The sequence below is a fragment of the Tursiops truncatus genome, chromosome 10 (assembly GCF_011762595.2).
Source record: "Tursiops truncatus isolate mTurTru1 chromosome 10, mTurTru1.mat.Y, whole genome shotgun sequence".
Lineage (NCBI taxonomy): Eukaryota > Metazoa > Chordata > Mammalia > Artiodactyla > Delphinidae > Tursiops > Tursiops truncatus.
This window is the reverse complement of record NC_047043.1, coordinates 63,959,249-63,987,079: the sequence shown is the minus strand read 5'-3', so window position 1 is coordinate 63,987,079 and position 27,831 is coordinate 63,959,249. Positions and strand designations below refer to the sequence as shown.

The window sequence follows — 27,831 nt, the reverse complement described above, 5'->3', positions numbered from 1 at the left end:
GTGGCACAGCATGCATAAATACATACATACATACATACATACAGTAATGTACCACTATATACCTATTAGAATGGCTGAATTCGCAAGCATTCTCTTATCTTAGGATCCAGCAGTCATGCTTCTTTGTATTTACCCAAATGAGTTGAAAACCTTATGTCCACACGAATATCTGAGTTTTAATCCTGGCTCTGGATTTAATAAAATGTGTGTTTAACTTTTTCTTAATCTTTTTTTAAAATTGAGATATAGTTGACATATAACATTATATTAGTTTCAGGTGTACAACAATGATTTGATACAGTATGTATATATTGCAAAGTGATTTAGTCCAGTTAACATTTGTCGTCATAGTTACATGCTTAACCTTTTAAAAAAAATATTGTTTAAACATTTTTTGAGTGCCTACTATGTGCCAGGCAGTTCCAGGTGTACATAATATAATTCAGTAGTGAACAAAATGAAGCTTACAGTCTAACGGGCGAGACTGTATAAATAATCACATTAATTTATGATAATTAAGTGCTTTGAAGAACAAAGCACAGAGAATGGAAAGTATTACGGGTACATTAGGAGGGAGGCCTCTCTGAGGGGATGTCATTAGAACAGACACCTGAGTAAGTGAATCACTGTATGTGATCTGCAAAATTTCAAACCAAGTGTGGCTATATAAAGTTTGCTTTTTAAAACATTTTATTATGGAAATTTCAAGCACATACAAAATAAACAGAATAAATTAATGACACTCCCATGTACCCGTGGCAAATCTTGTTCCATATATATACTGCCTGTTCCCCGCACCATGTTATTTTGAAGTAAATCCCAGACACTTTATCCATAAATATTTTAATATGTTATTGACATTCCACAATGCCATTATTATACTTTTTTTAAAAAAGATAAGTCCATAATGTCATCAAATTCTACCCTTTGTTCGAATTTCTAATTGTCCCATAAATATCAGAATTTTATTTGTTTGAGTCAAGTTGCAGATGAGGTCCGCACGTTGAAATTGCTGTAATACCTTTTAATGTTTAGCTTTAATCTTTAATTTCCCCCTTGATTATTTTTCTTGCAATTTATTTATGGAAGAAAATAGCCTTTTAAAAAGTCTAATTTTTGCTATTATATCTCCATGCTGTAATTTAACATATTCTTCTGTCCCCTGTATTTACAGTTAATTGGTAGTTGCATATAAAGACTTGATTAATCAAGTTTTGTTTTTTTTGTGTATTTTCTTTTTGGCAAGGTTACATCATAGATGGGTTACTTACTTCCATCAGGTGCCCATAATGTCTGGATCCATTAATTCATGAGGAGTTGCAAGCAGTGGTATTCTAATGTTATCACTTCATTATTAGCTGAAATACAAAGAGAAACTTTTCCTCATGAACTCTTTGAATTCCTAGCAGTATAGATTGTATAGAAGAGACAGGAATAAGGGCTTGTTTCTTCTTCTTTGTTTAGTAGTTTTCACAGTAATGAGTTGGTTCACCAGCTTCCTCCAGCTGGGTTTTTTTTGTTTGTTTAAAGAATCATTGTGAGCTAATTAATTTAAACATAATTAATATGATTCAATTCATTGCACTTTTGTTATCTTTAATGCACAAATTGTCCCATCTTTGGCCATTTGGAGCCTCTTTAAATTGGCTCTTAAGTTCATTTGACATGACCCTACTTCCTTGATTTCTGGTTTGCCAGAATGTTCCAGGCTTATCCTGGACATTTTCTGTCACCCAGTGTGGAATTGATCAGTTCTCCATGGAGCCTGGTACTTTTCAGTGTTAAATGGTATTTCGTTATCACAGTCTGGATGGTAGGGGTGCTCATTGCTCCTTGGGTTTCTAGGCCTAACTAAAAAAAATTAATATAAAATAGATCATTTTGATGCTTTGCAGTTCAGATTCAGAACTATGAGACTTTTATATGTTGTTTCCATCTGTATCTCCTTTTGCCCGTGCCAGGAGTTCTGGTTTTCAGGCATTAAAGTTCACTTTAAGTTGTGTTGTTAAGAAGTGATTATAGGGAAGTGACACCGGGTGGCAGAGTGAACCCAGGGAAAATAGGGCATGCCACGGTATGCCTGGGGCCACTCTTAGGGCTGGCCTTCCCTCCTCCCTGAGAAGGGCTATCTTCTGTCACTCATCCCGCTTAAGATTTGTCTGAGAGCAAGGAAGTTTATCTCATTGCCATTGGGCCACAAAATAGAATAGTAGAGGCCAACATTCCCTAAAGAGATGGAAGTGCACTAATGGAGTCAGAGGGCCAGCTTTGGCAAGAACAGAGAAAAGGAATGTATTGGGCAGATCATTCCCCTGCTTCTAAGAAGTGCCACCCTCACTCCCTGCCTGGAGAATCCTGAAACTCCTGCAGAATGCTGGTGTCTGCTGCTGTTTCACCATGCCCTCAGTCCCTGGCACACATACACTTGGACATTGACTGTTGAATGAACATACGAAGGGGGCTTGATGATCAGCCCAGGTCTCATCTTCCTTTGGTGTAGACCTGCCTGCCCAGGGCTCTTGATCAAACCACTGCCTTAGCCCCTGTCCAGCTTTCAGTTAGCTTATGAACCAGGGTCTTACTGTAAAACTTGCCCTATGGAGGAAACCTATAATAGATCTGAATATCATTCTCCCCTTTTTCCAAAGGGGATGAGAATGGGTTTGCTTTCTAGAGATGGAAGACATGAGAAGTTTAACAAGGGCAAACGGGCCTGTATACCAGTTCTTTGGGCCCTGGCCTGGATACCTTTGAAAGTATAATGAAAGCTCTGTACCCTCTTTTCAGAGAAGTTTGCGTATATGCAGAGAGGTTGGCTTATACTTTTGGGTGTTTCTGAGGGATGTCCTTCTACCCCATATTAATCTGCAGTTAAAGGAAGAATTAACATCAGGTGAGAGTGATCATGTAGGGCAGTGGTTCTCAAAGTATGGTGTTAGGAACTTGTTGAAAACACACATTTTCGGGTCCTGCCCAGAAACTTGGGTTGGGACTCAGCTGTTTGTGTTTTAACAAGTTTTCCAGATGATTCTGCCATATCCCAGGAAGACTTCTCCAGTTAAGCTTGTACTCCTGTGTGGTACTGTTGTGCTTCACACCTCCCATCCTGCACCTTTGAGGGACTGCCTGCCATCCTCTTGTTGTAGCAGTACTCTGTTCCTCCTAGGCTATGTCCTGCCCAGCCACGTGACTGAGGAGATGCTGTGGGAGTGCAAGCAGCTCGGCGCTCACTCCCCTTCCACCCTGCTGACCACCCTCATGTTCTTTAACACCAAGTAAGTGTTCTAGAGGCTCCATGCTTAGCCACTGCTGGCATCTACCCAGTGAAGAGGGTAGAAACTATCCAGATGGACTTCTAATACCTTTGACATATACTTGAGAGCCTTTGAGCTACTGAAAGCCCTCAGCCCCACTTGGCTACATTTTGTGTGCTGACCAGTGAGGCAGACAGCCTTGCCAGATCCCTACCATCAGTCTTGATAAGATTCCTCCACTAGACAGTGTGTTTGGGTGTGGGCTTGCCCAGATTCTGGGAGTGTGGGCAGTGGCTCCTCTGAAGCCCTGATGGCGGAGGGTAAGTCACGGTCTCCTCCTGGCACCCCTCCCTTTGCCTTGCTTTCACTTGTGGTGCAGATACTTCCTGTTGAAGACAGTGGACCAGCACATGAAGCTGGCCTTCTCCAAGGTCTTACGACAGACAAAGAAGAACCCCTCTAATCCTAAGGATAAAAGCACGAGTATTCGGTACCTGAAGGCACTTGGGATACACCAGACTGGCCAGAAAGGTAGGGGAAAGAGGTAGGGGTTGCAGAAACAGGTGCTACTAGTCCTGCCCTGCCCTTGTGCCTGGGGGACTAGTAATGAATGTGAAGATTGGGATTTGCTGGATAGGAATTTTCCATTCCCTTCTCCCCAGCCATAAACTTCAAACTCTTCTAGAAGCAGAGACGCCCCAGAAATGATAGCTGCCTTTTCCTTTTATACTCACTGCCCATGCCTCACACCCTTTTCCTTCCCAGTATTTCCTGGTTGGGATGGCTGGAAGCCTAAGGTTTCTAATCTGAGCCTGAGTAAAGGCAGTCTGATGCCATGTCTGTGGTGGTGGTGGGGTATGTTTTATAGTTACAGATGACATGTATGCAGAACAGACGGAAAATCCAGAGAATCCACTGAGATGTCCTATCAAGCTCTACGATTTCTACCTCTTTAAATGGTGAGGAGGCTCTATTGTGACTGGGTGACGCGCGTGTGTGTGTGTGTGTGTGTGTGTGTGTGTGTATGCGCACGTGCCAAAGCATTCTCTAGTCACAGGCAGAGTAAAAACACACTTCTGAAAAGCTAAATATAGAAGCAACCTTATTGGTTTTCCCAAAGCATGTGCCCAGCACTGCTCCCTTATGGTCCACTTTCATGGAGAGAGGATGAAAGTAGAGGGAGGACAGTACAGAGAGGCTGCCTCTGTCACATATTGAGCATAGCCCTGCATCTTCCTGGCCTTGACCTTTCTCACCAACACTGTCAATCTAAGGGGAACTCCTTTCCTTGGCTTTCATTCTCTCTTGCCCCTGCAGTTTGGTATATCGTCTTAACAGCAGTGCCAGAATATCTTTCTACATTGTAGGTCTTGCCGTGTTACTTAGATTAAGACCTTTAGTGGTTTCCTTTTACTCTACAGAGAAAGACCGTAATCCTAATGTGGCCAGCAGGGCCTTTCATGTACTCTCCCTTGTTAACCTCGTGCCCGTGTAGCTCTTGGCTCTCTAGCCACACTGGCTCTTCTCCACTGAAGGGCATCATGCTCTCCCTTCCTCAAGACCTCTGCACAGAACTTTTTGCTGTTGGGCAAACCCTGCCACCCCCTGCCTGTTTAGCTAGTTAGCTCCTATCCATCCTTAAAAGAGCTTTATTAGGGAAGCATTTCCAAATTCCCTGCCTGTTCCCTCCGGCTGTTTCTTCTGTAACCCTTACCACTGTTTGTTATTTTCTTTGTCTTTATGTAACTGTTTAATTGCTGTCTGTCTCCCCTCTTACCTGTAAACTCCATAATATAGGGACTCTTGGGTCTTATTCATTTCTTTTAATATCAGCACCTAGTGCAGGCCTGGCACACAGTAGCCCTTTGATAAATCTTGAATCAGTGGATGAATAACTGTTAGAGGATGGCATGTGCTCAGTACTTAAGAGAAGTACAGCACAACGTTGAGGGGGTGTGAGTCCAGGTAAAGGCCCCAGCATCATAGCCAAGCTGAGAAGTCAGAGTCCCTCAGATCAAGTTGAGGAATTATCAATGGATGGAGTAGAGGAAACAACATAAGCAAAGACTCGGAAATAGACTTTCTGGGTGCTGAAATTCGTTCAGAGTGGGATATGGTTGGACTCAAGTAGATGAGCCCTGGGAGCCCTAGTCAGAGGAATCACACCTGGCAGTGTGTGAGGGAGGAGCAGAAGATGGGCAGCCTAACACTGGCATTTGCAGTAACTCCAAAGGGACTAGAGTTAGTGTGTGTTGGCTGCATGGAATTTAGGAGCTGTGCCACCATGCTCTCCAGAGCTTCCCGTCTTTTGCAGATAGCATCTCTTCAGGAGATTCATGGTGGGAGGGTTGAGATCATGGTGGTTTTACCCAGCTTTTACCCATGTATTCTTCAGCCCCCAGAGTGTGAAAGGCCGGAATGACACCTTTTACCTGACGCCTGAGCCGGTGGTGGCCCCCAACAGCCCAATCTGGTACTCAGTCCAGCCTATCAGCAGAGAGCAGATGGGACAGATGCTGACTCGGATCCTGGTGATACGAGAAATTCAGGAGGCCATTGCGGTGGCCAACGCAAGCACCATGCACTGAGATCCCTCAGCCATGGTGCAAGGGAGACCATCCAGGAAAAAACGGACACTTTCACACTAAAGAAGAGGCCTCCATTTTTTTCTTTTCTTTTTTTATTGGTGTAGTTATGAACCCTTTCAGACTGCTTCTATTTCAAATGTAAAAGGAAACTTTGCCCCCTGTGCATCTTCATAAACCTGCTGTGGCAGACTTCTCAGCCCTTGGGGGCTATGGGTTTCCTGAGAGCCAGATGTCCTAGACAGTTGCTGGCTGACCTTTTGTGTGTGGGGCCTGAGGAAAGGGCTTGGACTGTTAGGAGAAATGTCGCCCCTTCCCTTCCTCCAGAAAGATGGAATTAATGATGGTTGGACCCTCCAGGGAATCTCCCCAGCTGGCTTCCACTCTGACTGGCAGACTTCGCTGACCACAGGGGAGCCATGGTCTTGTCTTTCTTCATGCTCAGACATAAACCTAGCATCTTAATGGAAGGAAAATGAGGGGAACTTCAATTATGATTTATTAAAGACAATTTCTATTACACCCTCCTTTATGACAAGTGACATTTTAGATGTTAAAGTAAAAACTTTACCATGTCTTTTTTTTTTTTTTTTTTTTTTTGGCCTAACATTGAGGCCTTAAACCTGAGGCTTCTGTGCCTGATGGAATTCTTGTAACATACACTTGTGTATCATATAAAGATACCACTCTGTTTCTCTTATGTATTCTTAATCTAGTTGTTTATTAAGAATGACAAGCACGTCTTTTCAACATGTTAGTGAACAACGCCTCTTCATTTGGGAGGAGCCAGGCGGGGCAGTGGCAGCAAAGCCTTGCCTGTTGGACAGGGCGAGGTCCTGCGGGAGGGGGTAGCAACAGGAAACAGCCCTAGGGCGTGCTATGCGCCTGCGTTCCCTCCAGCCAGCCCCGCCCTAGAAGCGTAAGAGCTCTGTACGAGCGTGCTGCGTCCTGACGTCGGCGACGCGCTGGGCGCGGTGACGATATCGGCGGGTTTATATTGGCGCGGCCCAGAAGGCGGAGGCCTCTGCGGCGACGTCTTCGGAGACGCGCGGCCTTGCCCCGCGCTAGCCATGGCTGACTACCTGATTAGCGGGGGCACGTCTTACGTGCCGGACGACGGGCTCACGGCACAGCAGCTGTTTAACTGTGGGGACGGCCTCACCTACAAGTGCGGGCCTAGCGGGCTCACCTGGGCCAGGAGAGGAGCGGCGCGCAGGGTTGGGAGGCCGGGTGGGGCTTCTATTGAGCCCGCTTGGCTCGGGCGTGGGGGACAGGTTCCGGAAATTCCCCACCCATCTCAGGTTCAGTTTGACAGGTCTGAAGCGGGCGGGATGGAGGAGGCATCTTGGTAGTGCCTGAGATTTCCAGGTTAGAAACTCCGTTCTCTGGGCACATGGAGTTGTCAGGATGCCAGAGGCGCTGATGACAGCTAGGTGGCAGAAAAGGTCCGCTGTCTCCATCTCTACCTTGTTCTCTGCCTTGCCTCTGTTACTCGGGCTAGGTTATTTCCCTCTCTGCCGGAATGCCTTAAGAGATGATTTATGAGGATGGTGTCTCAGGCTGCCATAAGCCTGACCCTTACTCCCAATTCCCCTCCCCTCTAGTGACTTTCTCATTCTCCCCGGGTACATCGATTTCACTGCAGACCAAGTGGTGAGTATGGACAGGAATTGGATCCTAAGTATCAAGGTTGGATAAAAGTGCTGCTGTCCCCTCTCGGCTATCTCAGTAGATTGGTTTTGGGGGTGGATGCTATGGAATGGTCTTACTGGCATGCAGGTCATACAGAGCACCTATTTTGCGGGGAACATGGCACCGCCCTGAGGTATATGAGGTGCTTTTGCACATTAGTTGGCCTTATTTCTTTAGGACCTGACCTCTGCTCTGACTAAAAAGATCACTCTGAAGACCCCACTTGTTTCCTCACCCATGGACACAGTCACAGAGGCTGGGATGGCCATAGCAATGGCGGTGAGCACTGTGGCATGTGAGGGCAGAAGCAGGGGCCCCATCTCTCTTTCCCACAGGCATACAATCATGCCACTCTTCTTCTTTGTCACTTTTCCCGTGTTTTCTTTCTGTGTATCCTGCAGCTTACAGGTGGTATTGGCTTCATTCACCACAACTGTACACCAGAATTCCAGGCCAATGAAGTTCGTAAAGTGAAGGTCAGAAGGGAAATGATCACTGTCAAGAGCTCCTGGGAATTGCACTGAGGTGGAGTAGGGTGGGAGTGGGGGAATTATTCTGATTTAGGATCCTTTCTTTCCCACTGTGGGGGTTCAATTCCTGAGGAGAGCCTGAGACCCTGTGTCTTAAAGCAACAGAAGAGGGCCAGGTGTACAGTGCCCTGCAGTGCACTCATGTCTCCTAGCTCTGGGTTTGAAGTGTTTGTGTGATTTGATCCTGTGGCACTGCCAAAGGGGGAGTTGGCACAGATCCCAGGCTTCAGACCAAAAGTCTGATGAAAGTGGTTCAGAAGTGCCCTTTTTCACCATCCCTTCCAGAAATATGAGCAGGGATTCATCACGGACCCTGTGGTCCTCAGTCCCAAAGATCGAGTGCGGGATGTCTTTGAAGCCAAGGCCCGGCATGGCTTCTGTGGTATCCCCATCACTGACACAGGCCGGATGGGGAGCCGCCTGGTGGGCATCATCTCCTCGAGGGACATTGATTTTCTCAAGGAGGAGGAGCATGACCGGTTTTTGGGAGAGGTGGGTGCCACTGACAGAGCACAGGCAAACTCTGACAGCCCAGGTTAAAGATAAAGTCTTCTGTTCTGTTGTCTGAATGGCAACTCTGAGGGCCTCTGCTGTCCAGGAAAGATGAACACCTGGCTAAGTTTCTGACCCTTTCATGGGGTTCCTGCATCCCTTCCCCACCAAAGGCTTTCAATCTGCCCAAATGTTTGCCAGCATACCCAAATTTTTTGCCACACCCAGAGTGGGGGCTGTGCTCAAGGACCAACTTCAGCCTCCTCTTGTCATTTCTCCGGTGTGGCTCTTTCTCCACAACGTGCTCCATGTACCTGATGTCCTTTCTACTAAATTCTCACTCTTGCCATTAGATTGCTGCAGACTGTTGGGTTTACTTGAGGGTAGTCTGGGTGCAGGTGTGTAAACATGGTGGTCTTTGGAACCTCACCCCTGAGTTAGGGCAGGGTCTGTTGGGAGGCCTGATCTCCTATTGCTGTTCCTCACAACTCCCCTTTCTTATAGATCATGACAAAGAGGGAAGACTTGGTGGTAGCCCCTGCAGGCATCACACTGAAGGAAGCAAATGAAATTCTGCAGCTCAGCAAGAAGGGTGAGTCCTAGAGGTAGGAAGTGTTCTGGAACCAAAGACCAAGGTCCTGATTTATGTCCTGCCCTGCCCCTAGGAAAGTTACCTATTGTAAATGAAGATGATGAGCTGGTGGCCATCATTGCCCGGACAGACCTGAAGAAAAACCGAGATTACCCACTGGCCTCCAAAGATGCCAAGAAGCAGCTGCTGTGTGGAGCAGCCATTGGCACTCATGAGGATGACAAGTATCGGCTGGACTTGCTAGCCCAGGCTGGTGTGGACGTGGTGGTTTTGGTGAGCTGCTGCACAGGCAAGGTGGGGTGGTAGGAGCAGCTGTCATACCACAGTCTCATTGGGACTACCTTCCTGTCTCAGGACTCTTCCCAGGGAAACTCCATCTTCCAGATCAACATGATCAAGTACATCAAAGAGAAATACCCCAGTCTCCAAGTCATTGGAGGCAATGGTGAGACAAGACTGGGCACTGAAGGATGTGGGGCGAGAGTGGGGGAGCTAGGCTCCCACGTAGACCTTCATGTGAGCCTTCCCCTGTTCCTCCCTGCAGTGGTCACAGCTGCTCAGGCCAAGAACCTCATTGATGCTGGTGTAGATGCCCTGCGGGTGGGAATGGGCAGTGGCTCCATCTGCATCACTCAAGAAGGTAAGAAGACTTTGGCAAGGCCCTCAGAGACCTGGCTTTAGCAGGGCCCTTAGCCCCACTTGCCCTGGAGCCAAGCGCTCTTACGGGAACTACATTGAGTCCTCCAGTAGGGGCAGCCCCAGGGCCAAACAGGCCCCTTGGATGGGTAACATGCTGGAAGTAAGACGAGCTCTCGTCAGTCTTCACCTGCCACTTCCCCCACCCCCGCCTAGCCTGGCCTCCCCGCTCCTGCTCCGTGCCCTCTCTAAACTCTGGTCTGTTTGTTTTATTTAGCGGCTCCCAAGATCCCTCCAGACATAAAGTCCCACAGCCCCAAATGCCCTTCTACTGTCACGGGCTGCTATAGTAAGTCCGGCCCGGTCCACTGGCCCGGCCCAGCTGCCCACTGCCCGGCTGCTTGGTTGACTGTAGCTGTAGCTCCCGGGGTTTGTGGTGCTGACGGGTGGGCAGGGCAAACTGAATGACAGACCATGGTTTTGGGAGCTGCTCAAGAACACAGCTCCCTCCTCTTCCTGGGGTGTTTGTAGGGCAGGACCTCCACCAGGTAGGCCCTGCTCTGCCCACATCTCCTGCAGTAGGCACAGCTTAAGGACCAACTCGGGGGCCCACTCTTCCTTCCACATGACCACTGCCCTGATCTTGCCTGAGCTGCCCACCATGCAGGGAGCAAGGGGTGGGTCTCTGGGTACTAACTGCACGGTGACCCCTACCCCACCTGATATCAATTGGGCGGGGCTTTCCCGGCTGCTGACTGCATGTGCCTGAGGCTGCCCTGGGCCATGCACATATGCATGCGCACATGCCAAGGGTGAGTGGGGGCCATCACAGCTATTTGTACTGTTTAAGGCTGATGGGGCAGCAGCCATCCCAGACAAGACTCTTCCTCTACCAGGCTGCAGTCCTGGTGCAGGTGTAACTGAGAGCTCCTGGGTGCTGATTTGTGGCCACAGAGCCTCTTGCCTGTCCCCACTAACGCCACCCCCATTTGTTCCTCCATGTCTCAACAGTGCTGGCCTGTGGGCGGCCCCAAGCAACAGCAGTGTACAAGGTGTCAGAATATGCACGGCGCTTTGGTGTTCCTGTCATCGCTGATGGAGGAATCCAAAATGTGGGCCATATTGCCAAAGCTTTGGCCCTTGGGGCCTCAACAGGTGAGGCCCAACATTCAGGGAGCCTAGTGGGTCTCCTTCCCTAATGCCATTCAGGATCTTCCCCCAGCATTCCTTTTGTCCATAGTTATGATGGGCTCCCTCCTGGCTGCTACCACTGAAGCCCCTGGCGAGTATTTCTTCTCTGATGGGATCCGGCTAAAGAAATATCGGGGTATGGGTTCTCTCGATGCCATGGACAAGCATCTCAGCAGCCAGAACCGATATTTCAGGTGGGACAGGCAGGTCAGTTGCCCTATGCTAACCCTGCACTGGCAGCATCATCCATGTTTCGACTTTGCCTGTGTTTCCTGCCTCTCCCTGCAGTGAAGCTGACAAAATCAAGGTGGCCCAGGGGGTGTCTGGGGCTGTGCAGGATAAAGGATCCATCCACAAATTTGTTCCCTACCTGATTGCTGGCATCCAGCACTCCTGCCAGGACATTGGCGCCAAGAGTTTGACCCAAGTCCGGTAAGCTTAGGGAGCTGGGACATTGGGTAGAGGGCCTGGTCCAGGGCCAGCTACCCACATCTGACTTCTGCCTCTCTTCAGAGCCATGATGTATTCTGGAGAGCTCAAGTTTGAGAAGAGAACATCCTCAGCTCAGGTGGAAGGTGGTGTCCACAGCCTCCATTCGTAAGTGACCAACCCTCTCCACTCCTCTGTCCTTGGGGTGGAGGTCTCTTCCATGCCTCCATGCTCCTGCCCTCACCTCACAGCTGGTCCTTCTGCCAACAGGTATGAGAAGCGTCTTTTCTGAAAAGGGATACAGCACACCCTCGGTTTTTCAATAAAAGTTTGAAAAAAAGTGATGCCTGATCTTTGAGGTCAACAAGTAGGTGGGGCTCTGCAGCTGCCACCATCACAGATACACAAAAACAAAGCACCTTCATTTCCAGAGAAAGCCTCATGCCCCGAGAGAAGGATGCTTCAAGGAACTGGAAGTGGCGGGTAGTACTAGATTAAAAAAGCCCCTCCTGAGGCATCTCAAAAGGCAGCTCAGACCCAAGGGTTTGGTCTCAGAAATTGCCTGTGGCTGCTTAGGAAGGGTCACAGAACAGTCCATGGGGCTTTGGACTGGCATCCACGGGGCCTCCTGCTAGCCCAAAGTTTGGCCACCATGCGATCAGGTTGAGACCCACGTACACATTCTCTAACTTGAATCTCTAAAAGGACCTCGTGGAGAAAACACAGAGGTCCCCTCAAATCTGCATGTCAGCAAGTAGATAGATATACAGCTTAGAACAGGTGCCTATACTGTCTCCTGGCCTCTGAGAGGCCAAGCAGTGTAGACAAATAGATGACCCCTTGGTTCCTTCACAACCCCCTCCAAGAACTCACTAAGCCAGCAACTCCTGGCCAGCAACACACCTAGTACAAAATCAGAGAAGTGGGTTAAATTATTAATTTGCTGGCAAACAAGACAAGTGTTACAGTGACAAAGGGGGAGGGGCTAGTGAAAGCTTTGGGAACCCCTGCATTCTGCAAAAGGTGCTAGGGCCCTCCTGGATGGGTCAGGTAAGTTCCTGGTGGTTCATTCTGCAGCTTGGGCCAGAGATGTGAGTGCAGCCCCACCAGGTGGGGGAATGAGAGCAGCTCCTGTCACTCGGCCTTCATGACACAGGAAGTTGAAAGTGGCACAGGCATTGGGCTGCAAAGAGAAAGCCAGCATCAGCTGGGCTAGTGCTAGGCTTGGGCTCCCCTCCGCATCCCAAGTCCCAGACATACTGTATCCTGCACTTCCACAGCGATGCCCCGCTGCCTCATGGCTCGCAGCAAGTGGGACTGCAGCCGCTCAGTCCGGTCTCCAGTGCCCACCACAACAATCTCTAGGGAAGGACGGACATGGCTAGTCTACAACCAGGTCTGTCTAGAGGGTGGCTTTCTGGGGCTAAGCACTTCAGCCCTCCCCTCCTCCAATACCTATTCGGGGCTCCAGCATCCAAAAGAGAGAGAAGCTTTCCTCGGTGATGTCCTGGTGGGAACCTACCTGTGTGGGGAGGAGACAAGTTAAATACAAGTCCACCTAAGTTTCCCCAGAGACCCTCTACTTGCTCCAGTGCGGGGCAAAAGAAAAGCCAGGTGTGCCAGGGACAGAATCAGGGGGCAGGCCTGTGACTCTGGCCCTCGGTTTCCTCACTGCAGGGAAGGGCTCACGTTCCACTGCACCACCGAGTGTGGGAGCAGCGCACAGGGCCCAAGTACGCGATTTCCGTTGACCGTGAAGCCGCGGCTGTTGTAGCTGTCGATGTACATATCGTGCGGGGACTCGCGCTGCAGCAGAGAGATGCGCGTCCGCTGGTACAGTTCGTCATCCGCCGGCGTGAGCCGATGCCCACGCCGCGGGGCCCTGCGGAGAGGTACGGTCAGGGTCTAGGGCGCCGGGAATCGCCGGCCGTAGGAGCGGGTGCTCAGGGATGCTGGGTCCGGGCTCACCATGGCAGCTGCGCGGGCGGACAGCGAAGGGCGAGCCGCGCTCGGTACAGGCTACGAAGTACGAACGCGGCGGCCATGGCGGACCGGCGTGCAGGGAGGCTGGCGCAGGCACAGCGGGGTCATGGCGTCACCAAGCCTAGCGCGATTATAGCGCCCCCAGCGTCGCGGAGGGCACCGCGCAGCTCGGCCGGCCCGGCGCGGGAGAGAGGAGGGAGCGGGCCAGGGGCCTCGGTCCCATAAGGGCGCGTCCCCCAACGCGGCTCCGGTGTCAGCACCTGCCGTCCGCCCCTCCCCAGACCCCCGCAGGCCGTCCTGGAGGAGCCGGACACCTGGTGGCGTGGCTGGCCTCAGGGCACTGCCTGGGCCCCAGCCGCGGCCTGGCCCCCGGCTCTCAGCCATTACGCCGGCCTCCCGGGGCCCGGGGCGGGGCGGCCGAGCACCCGTTCGACTCCCGCACATCTGGCCAGGGCGTGGCGTCAGCCCCCAAATCGCTAATCCCGGCTTTAGAGAGTCGGGTTCCGAGGGCGGGGTAGGCAGCTCAAGTTTCCCTCGGTTATCCCCCCCGAGTCCCGCCCCTCCCTAACCGTCACAAGCGCGACCGTTGGCGCCGCGGCCGCGAGTCGCACGGGGCGTGGTTGAGCATGGATTGGCCTCTCCAGAGCGCGAGGGGGCGTGGCTGGTTGGTTTCGTCTTAAAATGGCTCCAAATCTGCGGCCAAAGCAAGCGGAAGGGGACGCTTTGGTAGGGTACTTCTAGGTGCTCGGCGGCCGACCGGGCCTAAACCGGACCAGACGTTGAACTAGACAGCGGTTGGAGCATCGCCTTGTCCTCGCTCACTTCGCTTGCGTCCCGAGAATTCCTTGCGCCCCGTCTTGAGCCGAATCAGAAGGCCTACTGGCGTGAGAATCGCTGGCGCCCGCGCAGGTTCTGGCATCTCCGCGCGCCCACCGTGTGTTGGCCTCAGGGGCACATTGCCGCGTCTGCCACCCTCGGGACGGGGCTGGCGGGAGGCTCGACACAACCGAGGACGGTCGCAATGGATTTCCGGGAGTCCCGTCGCTGCCGTGCGGGCCCATTGGGCCCCTAGCGCTCCGGGCACTGGCAGCGTCACCGGACAAAGGGTCCCGGGTGCCGGGGTGTCCCCGAGTAGGGTTTACTTCCCCTCCGATCCCACGGGCGCGCGTCCCTCTTGGTTGATCCCGAAGCCCGCCCCGCCACCGTCACTGCAGTGGCCCTGACTGCATGAGACCAACAGGACTAATCCTACCCCGCGGATCTAATCCGGATCGGGACCTGGTCCCGGGGAAGGCCCCCACCACCCATATTGTTTGGGGGCCTAGGTGAGCGGCTTATTCCCACAAGACTTGGTTTCACCTCCTGAGTCCGCCGACTGGGAGTGGGGGGTTTTGATCTGGCCCTAGGGCGAGGGATAACCCCCTCAACCCCCCCCCCCCCGGCTGGACAGCGGGCAACGGAATCCCAAAAGCAGCTGTTGTCTCCAGAGCATTCCAGCTGCACTTGGATTTCGTTCCCTGCTCTCCTGCCTGAGCAGCGTCCTGACCCAGATGGAATGGGCTAGCCCCTGATCCCCAGACATACTTTATTGGGTCGCTCTGGTTTCCGTCCCTCTCTCAGGTGCGCCCTCAGGCTAGAAGTGACAGGCGTAGACGTCGGAGAGCCGAGGCGGTGGCCATCTCTGGAGCCCGAGGTACCATTGGCAAGGGAGGGAGGACCCAGGGCCTCCGTATAGGGCTGCAAATGGCGGTGAGTCCCCCAGGGCAGCCCCAGCCCGCAGCTCGCTAAAGATAGCCTTTCACTTCCTGGGGTAAAACCACCCCCAACCGTCTTCATGCACCCAGAGTAGCTGAAGTCCCCAGCTCCGCCTCGGGGCCCCCAACCCTGTTAGCAGCTGTCCCCGGGTCGTGCGCGTGACGCATGGAAAGCGCTTTGGAATGACACGATCACTCCCGTTGAGTGGGCACCCAAGAAGCCATCGGGAATGTCGTGTCCGCCCAGTGCTCTTTCGGCACTTCCCAGCAGGGCCTTGCAGCCCTAGCCCAGAAAGGGGCCTTGCGAAGCTTTTCCTGCGCCTAGGCTTTTCTCCTTTCCGAGCTCTGGTTATTCTCACTGCTCCAGGGCGGAGATCAGGGGTTTGCCAGTGATCTGCTGCACAGCGCTCTACGGCGTTAGGTTCAATCCCCATTAAAGAAAAGAGAAAAGGGTTATCTAAGTTACAGTGAAGTGAAGACATTCAGGAGCCCTGGTGGGACAGAGGAAAGAGCATTCTCACTGGTAGAGGAGTGGGGTGCTCAGAGAACTGTTCTTAAGCTGGGTCTTCTCATGGTCACGTTGTTTATTTGATCCACAATGGCTGGTTGCCTAAACCAGGAAGTGGGAGGATCCATCAGTGGGCATTTTTTAGGAATAAAGACAACCCATATGTCAAAGGAGGGAATGCTTGCAAATAACCCGAACCTGGAGAACACAAATTGTCTTAAAAATGTGAGTTTTTCAGTAGGTCATGAAAGTGGCTTTAATGTTAGCCGCCCTACTTCAGTGAGAATCCATTTGGGACTTTTGCCGTTTTGATCATGTGTAAATGGAGGAAATGAAACGTTATCACAAATACATAAATGTAAGACTTAGGTTCTTTCCCTGGTTGCTACTGCGGGCGACGGCGAGAGAATCCTAGGCCCGTAGCGTACCCAGAGATTTCGGACCCGGAGCCGAGCCAGGCTGGTGGGCCACGCGGAGGCAGCACTGGAGTCGTAGGTCGAGCGCACCTGTGCACTCACGGGCCGCAGCCAGATCCCCGCCCCAACCAATTGGCTCTCCTTGAATTTCGACCTCGAAATTTTGCTTCCGGTTCCTTGCTTCCGGTTCTGCCTACTCCTTCCGGTCGCCATGCGCCTTGGGGTAGAGGAGACGCTGGGAGCCCTCAACGCGGCCCTGGGGCCGGGCGGCCCAGTATGGTTCAAGGAGACACGCGCCCGCCACCTGCGTGTCCGAGACTTCTTGGCACCGCGGCGCGCGCTGGAAGCGCGCTTCGGGGACGACCAGGTGGGCGCGAGCAGGGCGGGGACGTGCGGCCCGAGGTAGCTGGGAGCGCTGCGACCCGCTCACTAGCTTGTCTTCCTGCAGGTGCCGGAGCGCGTGGTTCACGCCATCGTCGGCCTGCAGGGTCCTGGCGTGGCCCCGGTACTGAGCTGCGCGCCAACCCCCGCGGGGCTGGCGCTCCAGCTGCGGCGGTCCGCCGTCTTCGAGCGCGTCCTCGGCGCCGTGGCCGCCTATGCCGCGCCCACCGTCCCCGCCGCCCCGGGCCCGCGCGTCGTCCTGCACTGCCCGGCGCTGCGCGGCAGCCCCTGCGCCCTCCGCCTGAGCCAGCTGCGTGCCGTGCTCGTGGCCGACCACCTGGCGCGAGCTTTGCACGCTCACAGGTGAGCTGGGGCGCGGGCCCACAAAGGAGAAAGCGCGCGATGGGGGCCCGAGAGCCGCTGCGGGTGGAAAGTGGGGGATAGCTGAGCCCGGTGCTCGGGCTGAGGCGGCCGCCTCGCTTCGCAGGGTGAGTGTGCGCCTAGTGCCCGCTGTGCGGGACCCGCACATGCCGACCTTCCTGCAGCAGCTGCGGGTGGACTGGCCCGCGGCCTCAGAGAGAGCCGCGACCGAAGCCCTAAGGAGCCGCGCGCTTGCAGAGCTCACCCCTGCCCGTAACGCGGAAGCCCTGCCCCCTGGCGCCCTGGGCCGAGTGTACTTGAAGGAGCTGGTGGACGAACGGGGACGCACAACTGGCTATGACCCCAAGCTGGACAGCTGTCTGGGTAGGACCCGGAGCCTCGCAGGGCCAGAAAGTAGTCGGGCCCCGCACTCCCCGCCGGCCTCAGCCCTGTGTGTTCTCTTCGCAGTGACAGAGGATCTGCTCGCTGTGCTGGCGGAGCTGCAGCAGGCTGTGCAGGATTGGGCTGAGGACAGCTCCCTAGGCCTGGTTAGTGACTGACACCCCACCCTGCAGGCCTCTAGCAAACCAGATGTCTTGTGTCCCCGGCAGTGACTGTCCTACCCTATAGGCTGCGGCCCCAGATGCTGGTGCAGATAGCTGCATGGTTGTACACGTGGTGAGCTGTGAGGAGGAGTTCCAGCAACAGAAGTTGGACCTGCTTTGGTGGAAGTTGGATGACCAGGCTCCTCTCAGACAGGTAGGTTAGTGATGGTGGCTCCCCACACCAATCTCAGAGGGCCCTTGAAACCCACTTGTTAGTTGATGGGTCCAGAAGGTGATACTTGACCTTGGGGAGATGTTCGGCTTGGTAAATGGGCATGTGTAGCAGGTGTTGGGAGAGGTCTCTGGAGGCATCATAGCCCAGAGAATACTGAAGAATAGGTTGAGGAGGCTACCCTGTGGGGATGGAGGTTCTAAGGTAAAAAGCTGGGGGAGTCCAGGAACCAAATTTAGGTTCCTGGAGGGTATCGCCAGCTGGCTGAGCCCCTGCTATCTTCCTGACAGAAGCACCTGGTCTGTGGCCCAGTGAAAGTAGCTGGTGCACCTGGCACCCTGACTGCCCCCGAGTACTACGAGTGAGTGAGGCTGGAAGGAAGGCCACCAAGCCAGGGTAGTTGCGGTGGGGGACTCTGCCCCCTGGTCCTCCTCTCACTCTTTTCAAAATGCAGGCTCCGGCATGCCCAGGTGTGCAAGGCCTCAGCACTGAAGCGCGGTAGGGACCTGGCACAAGGTGCGCCTGGGAGACCCTGGCTGTGCTTTGGGTAGGGGAAGGTCATTTGCCCCCCTGCCCCCCCCTCGTTCCCTGCCTGTAGAGACTGATTAACTGATCCGTACTCCTTCAGACTCAGCCTGGATGGAAATCTTCAGGGTTCTCTCTGTGGCAACCATTAAGTTTGAGATGCTCAGCACAGCCCCACAAAGTCAGGTGAGCCTGGGCGCCATGCTGGGCCAGGGCTGGGGGGACAGGGTGTGCAGTGGCTGTCCCTCCCTCTGCAGCTGTGCCCTTATTCCTCAGCTTCTCTTGGCCCTGGCCGACAGCAGCATTTCCACAAAGGGCACCAAAAGTGGCACCTTTGTCATGTATAATTGTGCACGTCTTGCCACACTCTTTGAGAGTTACAAGTGCAGCATGGAACAAGGTCTGTACCCCACTTTCCCACCTGTGAGCAGTCTGGATTTCTCTCTGCTACATGATGAGGTGAGTGCCCCTCTTGGGTAGCTGTCACATGTGGGAAGTTCAGGCCTTTCCCTCCCAGCACCCTTCTCCCCCACAGGGTGAGTGGTTGCTGCTCTTCAACAGCATCCTCCCCTTCCCAGACCTGCTGAGCCAGACAGCAGCCCTACCCTGCACAGCCCCAGGGCTCCACATCACTGCACGCACAGAGATGGTAAGGCAGAGGACACTGGGACGGACTGCACACACTAGTCTTTATTCTGGGGCACAGAGACAGGCCAGTGACTAAGTCTCTTGTCTCTAGGTGTGCAAGTTCCTGGTACAGCTCAGCATGGATTTCAGCTCATACTATAACCGGGTACACATCCTAGGGGTAAGTGCACAGCAAAAGGGCATATGTGGGGGGGGGTGCAGGGGAAGCAAAGGATGAGACCAGCAGGCCCCTTTCTCTCCTCCAGGAGCCTCGACCACACTTGTTTGGTCAAATGTTTGCCCGTCTGCAGCTTCTGCGGGCTGTGCGTGAAGTGCTCCACACCGGGCTGGCCATGCTGGGTCTCCCTCCACTGAGTCACATCTAAGGCCACAGAGGCCCCAATATCTGGGAATGTCCACAAAGTCATCAACTGAAAGGGAAAAAACCCACAGATTTTGTTAGAGACCCGGAGCCAAAATAAATTGCTTCTGTGACAAAGTTTTGTCCCATTGTGGGGAGTGGGGCATATTCTTGGTCTGCCCAGGTGGCTTTCAACTCACCTCCAGCTCCTGCTCTTGAGTCAGGAGCCCGCGGCTGCCTCTTCCTCCCCTCAAGGCACACTGGGCATGGGCACAGATAGATAGTCACTCTGTCTGTGAGCAGGCCCCATGCCCAGCATGCCGGCCACCGCGGGACATCTCAGTCATACCAGTTGTAAACCTCAAGGCCCTGGCCCCCAAGAGCACAGCGGTGGCCAAACTCGGGGCTCACGGGCCAGCAGTCCATGTCGGCCACATCTGCTACGTGGTACACTGTACTGTTCATAAAGGTGGGCTCACCATGCCCCAGACGCCAGAAGGTAAGCCGTTGGTCGATGGAGGCTGAGACCATGAGGCTTGGGCTTAAGATCTTGAGGCCTGTCACATGGGCAGCATGTGCACAGGGGAGAGAGTATTCTTCCAGCACTTGCAGCTGGGGCACCAGCTCAGCACCCCCCACAGCCTCTTCCAGCTCTGGCACCTCCACAGTAAGCACAAAGACGTGGAGGGAGCCATCCTCACTGCCACTGGCCACAAGATGGCCCTCACGTGTGGGCAAAGTGTGCAGGCTGTTGACACCACAGCTGTGAGCCTGGAGAGTCAGGCAGGGGCTGCCCAGCCCTGGAAGAAGATGGTTGTCACTACCCAGCTCAACACTTGGCTGAGTGCACTGGGAGGTGGGGGGACAGCCACAGTGGCACTCTAGCTACTCACGGTAGGGAAGCCCAGGGTCTGCTGGAGGCTCCAGGGCAGGAGAGCCATGGTCCAGCACAGTGGTGAGATCCCAGAAGGCCAGGCTGCCATCCGTGGCTGCACTGCACAGGAACAGTCTCCTGGTAGCCAGGAAAAGGCAGCTGGGTCAGTGAGGGGGATGGAAAGCAATAGGAGCCCCCACCAAACCCATGCAGGACCACCATGCAGCCCCTCTCACCGCCGCTGATTGGTTGCCTCGTGTGTGAAGGAGTGGACCTTGAGCACACAGCGCTTGTGGTGGAAGGTTTCAGCCAGGAGCTGTAGCCGCTGCCCAGAGTCCTGCAAGAGAAAGAGCCTGGGGGGTGCAGAGGATGGCCCAGCTCAGAACCCATTCTAAACATCCCTACATCCTTTTCTTTTGTCTCCAGGCCCCCTAGGTCCTATATGCTCACCTCACTGCCCCATCGCTACAGGCTGCAGCCACAAGGGGGCCAAGGCCAGGCCGGTCGAGCTCACACACAGCTAGGGACATGTACCTGCAAGGACAGTACACAGCCATCAGGCAGAGCCTTGGAGCAGCGGCACAGGGCTTGCCCTGCATGCCCCCCCACCCCATGCTCCTGTCTGACAGTGCACCTCACCTGGTCTCTGGGTCCATCTTGATCATCCGGTGCCGATTGCGCTGCCGGTCCCAGTACTCATCCAGCCGGTGAGAAGAAAGGTGCATGACATGGCAGGCAAGGCGGCTTGGGGTGCTGGGGTCTGGGCTGACCATGATTGTGAAGCAGTGCATCTCAGCCCTGCCCCCCGCAGATACCACATGGGCAGTCAGGCCAGGCCGAGGATCCTGAGGGCCACCTGGGGTGCCAGTGCCCCACACAGCCACTGCACGCACCGAGGAGATGTGGTTACAGACAGCTGTAAGCGCATGGGCTGAGCCTGTGGCTGTGGGGAGTGCCAGGATACAGACGGTGGTGTCCTCGCTGCACGTTATCACAATGTCGATCAGGCCAGGGCCCTCACTACCGGGCTCCAGGTGGTCAGGCTGCATGAAGCTGGGCACCCCAAATTCAGGCCCCAGGGTGACGGTGCCCACACGCTTTACACAAGTGATCTCACGGCCATGTAGGCTCTCCCGGAGAATCACATGTGGCCGCGTGCAGCCACCAAGAGCCCGGTACAGCATGACATCCCCATCCTTGAGGTAGGCAAAAGCCATAGCTGCCTCGGTATCAGAGAAGGCCCAGGAGCGATGCCCTCCACCACAGTTGATAATGTGCAGCTTCTCATGCGACCGGGGGCTCCACACCACAAACTCGTTGGCGTGGAAACCCAGGATGACCATGCTCCCATCAGCCACCATTCGGAGCCCAGCCACCCAGTTCATACCTCGACAGGATTTTTGCCTTAGGACTGGCTGGAGTTGGCCACCTCGCACCAAGAGCTGGTAGTAGGCACCATCACGCCCTGTAGTGTACACGTAGCCACCATGGCAGGTGACTGAGGTCACACCCTGTTTCCCATGCAGAGAAGGGAGGGTGGACACAGGGCCCCACTCAGCCAAGGTGTTCTCACTCCCACCACTGCCACTACCCGTTCCAAGTGCTCCAGTACCAGCCCCAACTTTGCCTCCGACCCCAAGATCCTTGAGCAAATCTGGTCGGGAGGGGAACAGCAACACGGAGCCCCGGCGGTCCCCGCACACCAGGAAGTCGCCCGGGGGTAGGAAGGCACTGCATGTGTGCCATCTCTGCTTGCTTGGAGGTAGGAGGTACCGGCAACGTTCCTTGACAAAGATGGCCTTGCCAGAGGGCGCAGCAGAGATCTCTAGGCAAGCCACCACACCACCAGGGCCCGATGCTAGCAACAGAAGCTCCTCGTAGCCACGCAAGGCCCAGCTCAGGCTGTGCACCTTCCCATGGAACAGGGTCAGGTCCACAGCTGCAGTTGGAGTGTTGATGGGGACAACCTTGACATGACCTTCCCCATTGGCCATGGCACACAGTCCGAAGCCCTCAGGACCAGGGGCTGCCTCCAGGAGGCAGTAGGACTGGAAGCACTTGTCCTCCAGCAGCTGCTCCCAGCACTTGACCTCGAGGTCATAAAGGTACAGGGCCCCTGTATCAGTCACTGCCAGTACTCGCCATGAGCCAGCCAGCGTCACAGCCTTGAGGGCACCTGGCCTGCTATGGGATTTGAAGCAGAGGGTGGAGACCCCCGAACCCGGGTACCCACGCCCCATCAGGTGCCATAGCCGAATGCCTGAGTCATCGCCCCCAGTGATCACCCAGGCCTGTCTCTCATGGGCAGCTATGGCCCGGATCCCACGGCCCTGGTGGCCCCGAAAGGCCTGGAGGATTTCGCCTTCGTGGCTCCATACCAAGCAGACGCAGTCTTCTCCTGCACTGATAAGGTAATTTTCTAGGAGCTTGACCTGCCATACACGGGCACTGTGCCCAAAGCAGTGCCCAATATTCTGCACCCGACCCCCAGGCACCCGCAGGTCACCCACCTTCCAGATGCGAACACTTCGGTCTTCTGAAGCTGTGGCCAACAGGCCTTTGCTTTCCAGGTATGACATGCTGAAGATGACACCCACGTGCCCACTAACCCGTCGGTCGGGGGCTACTGGCTTATTGTCTATTAAAGCAGCTGCTGGGTACCAGACCAGGAGCTGGTTGGAAACGGCACCCGCCACTATGGTCAGCTCCTTCCAGGTATCTCCAATCAGACAGGCTGAGGAGAGGGTGCACCTGTCCGTGCAGGGCACGTCCTGCAGCATGCACCCTACCACAGGGTCATACAGCACCACTGAGTTGTGGCCCAGGGCCAAGGCCATGTTCCCCTCAAGCCAACGGGCATCCCAGATCCAGTCAGACATGTTCCACAGGCCAGAACGCCAGAGCTCCCGGAAGCGGCCCTGTCCCCAGCCAATTTTCACAATTCGGAGTCCCTTGCTCCCAAACACCGCCACCATGGCCTCCGAGTCAAGGTCTCCGTTGGGCTCTGGTCGCACTCGGAACCCATGAATAAGATAGTGGCCAAGCAGGTTCTGCACTCGTTTCATCATCCGCAGATGTCCACCAAAATCCAAGGTGTACACCAGGACATCTGGCCCCTCACCTGGACAGAGGCAAAGAGCCGCATCAGAACCCCTCACCTAACTCTGACGAGCCATGAAGAAGAGACAGGGAGCAGGGAAAATTCTCAGTATGTAGCTTATGAATATATTAGGTCACTCAGTCCTGCAGGCTTGAACCTTGGAAAATCCTTGGTCTCACCTTCAGCTGTACCTGCAGTGCTGACTTTCTGATCCCCTCATCAGTCACCCATCACATTCAATTCAACCATGAATTCCTCAAACTCAGTCTCCTCCTCACCCCACCTAACTTCTCATGCTTCAGACAGGAATCCGCTCAGCTTTAGTCCCCAAATCCTTGGCCTCATTTACCTCTACATGCATTCTTCCCACTTCCACCTCCCCCAGGGGAGAGGCAGACCCAGTAAGTCAATCTTTCCACCTTGGGTCCACAGCAGAACCCCTCCTGATTTCCAGGAGCCGTAATGCAGTCCAAAAAAAAAAAAAAAAATTGCAGAACATCGATTATAAACCAGACAATGAACTATATGCTGCAGTAATGAATAAAGACCCTGCTCCTGTGGATTAGGAAGACATTAAACAATATCACACAACAGATGGCTAAAAAATACATGAAAAGATGCTCAACATCACTAATTATCAGAGAAATGCAAATCAAAACTACAATGAGGTATCACCTCACACCGGTCAGAATGGCCATCAACAAAAAGTCTACAAACAGGGAATTCCCTGTCGGTCCAGCGGTTATGACTACACGCTCTCACTGCCGAGGCCCCGGGTTTGATCCCTGGTGGGGGAACTAAGATCCCACAAGCTGCGAGGCACGGCCAGAATAAAAAATATATACAAATGAACATATTTACAAAACAGAAACAGACTCACAGATTTCAAAAACAAACTTATGGTTACCAAAGGGGAAACGTGGCAGGGAGGCATAAATTAGGAGTTTGGGATTAACATACACACATTACTATATAAAAAACGGATAACGAACAAGGACCTACTGTATAGCACAGGGAGCTCTACTCAATATTCTGTAATCACCTATATCGGTAAAGAATCTGAGAAAGAATGAATATATGTATACGTATAACCTAATCACTTTGCTGTACACCTGAAACTAACACAACATTGTAAATCAACTATACTCCAGTAAAATTTAAAAAAAACAAAACTATGCTTACAGGGTGGGGGAAGGAGTGGGGGGAGGGATAGATTGGGAATCTGGGATTGACATGTACACACACATATTTAAAATAGATAACCAGGGGCTTCCCTGGTGGCACAGTGGTTAAGAGTCTGCCTGCCAATTCAGGGGACACAGGTTTGAGCCCTGGTCCAGGAAGATCCCACGTGCCACGGAGCAACTAAGCCTGTGCACCACAACTACTGAGCCTGCGCTCTAGAGCCCGTGAGCCACAACTACTGAGCCCATGTGCTACAACTACTGAAGCCCGCACACCTAGAGCCCGTGCTCCGCAACAAGAGAAGCCACCGCAGTGAGAAGCCCTCGCACGGCAACAAAGAGTAGCCCCCACTCACCGCAACTAGAGAAAGCCCGCGCGCAGCAACAAAGACCCAACACAGCCAATAAATAAATTAATTAAATACTTTAAATAAATAAATAAAATAGATAACCAGGGGACTTCCCTGGTGGCACAGTGGATAAGATTGCACACTCCCAATGCAGGGGACCCGGGTTTGATCCCTGGTCAGGGAACTGGATCCCACATGCATGCTGCAACTAAGAGTTCACGTGCCACAACTAAGGAGCTGGTGAGCCACAACTAAGGAGCCCTGGAGCTGCAACTAAGACCCAACGCAACCAAATAAATAAATATTTTTAAAAAACCAAACAAATAAAAATAAAACAGATAACCAAAAAATATATAAATAAATATTTTAAAAAGTAATAAAATAACCAACAAGGACCTACTGTATAGCACAGGGAACTCTGCTCAGTACTCTGTAATAACCTAAATGGGAAAAGAACTTGAAAAAGAATACATACATATATATGTATAACTGAATCACTCTGCTGTACACCTGAAACTAACACAACATTGTTAATCAACTATACTCCAATATAAAATAAAAATTAAAAAATAAATAGGGACTTCCCTGGTGGTCCAGTGGCTAAGACTCTACGCTCCCAATCCGGGGTCCCGGGTTCCATCCTTGGTCAGGGAACTAGATCCCACATGAAGCAACTAAGAGTTTGCATGCTGCAACTAAGAGTTCTCATGCCGCAACTAAAAGATCCTGCATGCCGCAACTGAAGATCCCACATGCAGCAACGAAGACCCAGAACAGCCAAATAAATAAATATTAAAAACAAACAAACAATATCACACAAGTAAACTACATAGTTATAATTTTGGTTAAGTTCCAAGAAAGAACTATATAGGTTGCTTTAAAAATATAAAATGGGGGGGGGGTAAAAAAAGGATATAAAATGGGAAAGTCTACTCCAGTGGTTCTCAACAGAGGGGCAATTTCCCCCCCCAGAAGACATCTGGTAATGTCTGAAGACATTTTTGGTTGTTACAACCGGGAGTTGTGTGTGCTACTTGCATCTAGGAGTGGAGGCTAAATGATGCTGCTATACATCGTACAATTTAGACAGCCCCTCACACAAAGAATGATCTGTTCCAATATATCAATAGTGCTGAGACTAAGAAACCCTGGTCTGATCTGACCAGACTGGGTGAGTGTCTGGGGAGGCCAACTGGAGGACAAAACATTTAGGCTGAGGAATCAGGGATCAGCAGCAGTTAGTCAAAGGAAGAGCAGGCAGGAGTGAGAGGGGGTGAACCTTCCGTAGCAGAGGAAACAGCAATTCTGATGGCCCTGAGGTGAGCAAGAGCTTTGGGTAGTGTGGCTAGAACAGGAAGCAAAGGGCTCAAGGATGGGCTAGAGAGAACACTACTGAGGGGGTCAGGGAGGCATAGGTGCATGGCCTCAAATTTGATGGCAATAAAGGTAGAAAAAATAGATGCCACATGTATGAAGTGCAAATCAACCAGACTGGCCTAGGGAACAAGGTAGATTCTTGGGCTTGGGCACCTGAGTGGCTGGTGTTCCGTCTGCTGAACAGTATTTCAATTTGTAGGCACCTGTGCACTTGACAGCAAGGGCTGGGAATTCAGATTGTAGATACACATTTAGACTATCAGTACACATGGGTGGGATTTGAGAACTGTCAACATAAAAGTCACTTTGGAAGTCACAGGAATAGGTGAATTCACTTTAAAAACTTTCTGATCTGAACTTCCCAAGCCATCCCCACGCTTAATACCTTTCAATGGGGCTTCGCCACTGGGACGTTATGCCCTTAGGGATAGAGTCAAATCTAGGCCTAAAATAGACTGGCCTCTGTTCATTTCTCCAGCCTCTTCTCCTAGACCACCCTCCCCTCCTACTGAAGCCTCATAAGAATTCCCTCTTTCACACAAAGTGACAAACTCAGTCTTAAGGCCTTTGGCTTGCTCACCCTCTGCCAGGAACCTTCTCTTCTAGTTTACTTCTGCGGTTCTTCAGCTTTCTGCTTAGCTATCCTCTCCTCCAGGAGCCTTAGGAGTTTAGCTCAGTGTAGGAACCTTGGGCTCCCAGAGCCCCCACACCACATCAAAATTGGGCCATCCCTCGCCCCATCCCCCACCCCCATACATCCATCCCCGTTAGGATTGGTAGCAGCTCACTCAAGGCTTGACAGCCAGTGCTCTGCCTTGGGACCCTTATCAAACTCAGCAGCACCATCATCGGTCACTAGTGGCTTCCAGTCGAGCCTCACCGCTCCTCAGGTCTCTGCCGCCTCAGATCCCTGGCCTCTGCTACCCGAGCCGACCTTCCTCGGAGGGGCATCGACATCAGACTTCCTGGAACCCAACCATCTCGGGAGAGACTGAGCCTCCGCACTGGCCTACTCAGAAAGGTCTCGTCCTCAGCTTCCCGCGACCCCATCCTGGTCAGAGGCTCTTCATCTCCACCTTCTAGGTAAGAGCCTCACCCGCCGCACTCTCACACCGGAGAGGCCACACCCCCTTCTGGGCCTTGCCCACCCCCGAAAGGCCACGCCCCGGGCTCTGGACCCGCCCACGGGGGGGGCCTCATCGCCGACCTACTCGCCGAGCCCCCTCAGGAGAGGCCCAACCCATCGAAGCGGCCACAGGCTTCCCTCATTCCCTTCCCCCGCCCCCGCCGACCGCGTTTCCCCGCTCCTTTTTGCCGTCCCACCCGCCCTCTCCGCGTCACCTGCAGTTTATGAAAGGCCTCGGGAGCCACCTCAGTTTTTTGTTTCCTGGACTCCTCGGACCGCGCTTCAGCCCCGCCATCTCCGGGCTCCCGCCCGCCGCCCGTCCTCCTCCTCGGGGCATCCCTTTGTTCTTAAGGCCGCTCCCCAGGCGAGCGTTCAGTTTCTTCTCCGCTAGCGCGCGCCTCAACCAAAACTCACCCGCCAAAAGCCGCTCCCCCACGCACTCCAGACCCGTGACCGGGAGGAGAATGAGCTCCGAGGTTGCCCTCGGCCAAACGTAGTCCTCGTGAGCGTCCATGTCAGTCTCAGAACCGCTCCAGCTGCCACGGTCAAGAAGAGAGCCGAGCTCTCGCGAGACGAGCCTTCCCGCGCGCCTCGCTGCAGCTCTACAGCGCCCGTAGCAACAGGTAGCAGAGGCAGGGGCGCCTGCCGCCGGGGCCCAATGACGACGACTCTCCGCCCCACGCCGTCCGGCTGGGATTGGCGGGGCCGAATCGCCCTCCCCTCACGT

The 27,831-nt window shown here is 53.3% G+C and overlaps 5 protein-coding genes across 26 annotated transcripts in view; 3 read left to right on the top strand and 2 right to left on the bottom strand.

Moving 5' to 3' along the window:
- The window catches only part of QRICH1 (glutamine rich 1), a 54,857-nt gene extending 48,318 nt beyond the window's left edge, over positions 1 to 6,539 (top strand). For both annotated transcript variants that reach the window (XM_019931635.3, XM_019931636.3), the window contains exons 7-10: positions 3,167 to 3,275; positions 3,634 to 3,785; positions 4,123 to 4,213; positions 5,650 to 6,539. In XM_019931635.3, the coding sequence (XP_019787194.1) occupies positions 3,167 to 3,275; positions 3,634 to 3,785; positions 4,123 to 4,213; positions 5,650 to 5,842 (545 nt within the window). In that variant the 3' untranslated portion in view covers positions 5,843 to 6,539. The remainder of the gene's footprint in view (positions 1 to 3,166; positions 3,276 to 3,633; positions 3,786 to 4,122; positions 4,214 to 5,649) is intronic.
- A 303-nt stretch (positions 6,540 to 6,842) lies between these two features.
- Positions 6,843 to 11,809, top strand: IMPDH2 (inosine monophosphate dehydrogenase 2). Of its 6 annotated transcripts, none has more exons than XM_033864929.2 (15): positions 6,845 to 7,007; positions 7,444 to 7,492; positions 7,709 to 7,810; positions 7,933 to 8,007; positions 8,347 to 8,553; positions 9,058 to 9,145; positions 9,219 to 9,418; positions 9,500 to 9,590; positions 9,690 to 9,785; positions 10,059 to 10,130; positions 10,793 to 10,936; positions 11,004 to 11,166; positions 11,261 to 11,404; positions 11,486 to 11,569; positions 11,672 to 11,808. In XM_033864929.2, exons 1-15 carry the CDS (start codon positions 6,910 to 6,912, stop codon positions 11,691 to 11,693), a joined length of 1,635 nt encoding a protein of 544 aa, XP_033720820.1. In that variant the 5' UTR covers positions 6,845 to 6,909; the 3' UTR covers positions 11,694 to 11,808. The 6 variants fall into 6 exon arrangements, with proteins under 6 accessions (XP_033720824.1, XP_033720820.1, XP_073644038.1 ...); XM_033864930.2 differs by having other exon boundaries at positions 6,848 to 7,007; positions 11,022 to 11,166; XM_033864933.2 differs by lacking the exon at positions 7,709 to 7,810 and having other exon boundaries at positions 6,843 to 7,007; positions 11,672 to 11,809.
- Positions 11,810 to 12,315: 506 nt separating this feature from the next.
- NDUFAF3 (NADH:ubiquinone oxidoreductase complex assembly factor 3) lies at positions 12,316 to 13,832 on the bottom strand. Its single transcript, XM_004318934.4, has 5 exons — positions 13,370 to 13,832; positions 13,091 to 13,283; positions 12,857 to 12,923; positions 12,662 to 12,762; positions 12,316 to 12,584 (listed from the first exon to the last, which is right to left on the bottom strand). The coding sequence occupies exons 1-5, from the start codon at positions 13,444 to 13,446 to the stop codon at positions 12,468 to 12,470; spliced, it is 555 nt and encodes a 184-aa protein (XP_004318982.1). The 5' UTR covers positions 13,447 to 13,832; the 3' UTR covers positions 12,316 to 12,467.
- A 245-nt stretch (positions 13,833 to 14,077) lies between these two features.
- DALRD3 (DALR anticodon binding domain containing 3) lies at positions 14,078 to 19,231 on the top strand. Of its 15 annotated transcripts, none has more exons than XM_019931646.3 (13): positions 14,078 to 14,709; positions 15,005 to 15,077; positions 16,511 to 16,806; positions 16,931 to 17,187; positions 17,272 to 17,351; positions 17,434 to 17,562; positions 17,871 to 17,941; positions 18,035 to 18,096; positions 18,209 to 18,291; positions 18,382 to 18,564; positions 18,641 to 18,754; positions 18,845 to 18,913; positions 18,999 to 19,231. In XM_019931646.3, the coding sequence occupies exons 1-13, from the start codon at positions 14,612 to 14,614 to the stop codon at positions 19,116 to 19,118; spliced, it is 1,635 nt and encodes a 544-aa protein (XP_019787205.1). In that variant the 5' UTR covers positions 14,078 to 14,611; the 3' UTR covers positions 19,119 to 19,231. The 15 variants fall into 15 exon arrangements, 11 of the variants coding, with proteins under 11 accessions (XP_019787205.1, XP_019787203.1, XP_019787200.1 ...); XM_019931644.3 differs by having other exon boundaries at positions 18,623 to 18,754; XM_019931641.3 differs by having other exon boundaries at positions 16,931 to 17,351.
- Positions 18,778 to 27,719, bottom strand: WDR6 (WD repeat domain 6). 2 transcript variants are annotated; one of them, XM_073787928.1, is made up of 7 exons: positions 27,519 to 27,717; positions 20,607 to 23,088; positions 20,418 to 20,501; positions 20,204 to 20,320; positions 19,987 to 20,105; positions 19,294 to 19,893; positions 18,778 to 19,163 (listed from the first exon to the last, which is right to left on the bottom strand). In XM_073787928.1, exons 1-6 carry the CDS (start codon positions 27,616 to 27,618, stop codon positions 19,433 to 19,435), a joined length of 3,363 nt encoding a protein of 1,120 aa, XP_073644029.1. In that variant the 5' UTR covers positions 27,619 to 27,717; the 3' UTR covers positions 18,778 to 19,163; positions 19,294 to 19,432. The 2 variants fall into 2 exon arrangements, with proteins under 2 accessions (XP_073644029.1, XP_033720818.1); XM_033864927.2 differs by lacking the exon at positions 18,778 to 19,163 and having other exon boundaries at positions 19,725 to 19,893; positions 20,204 to 20,304; positions 27,519 to 27,719.
- Positions 27,720 to 27,831: the final 112 nt, after the last annotated feature.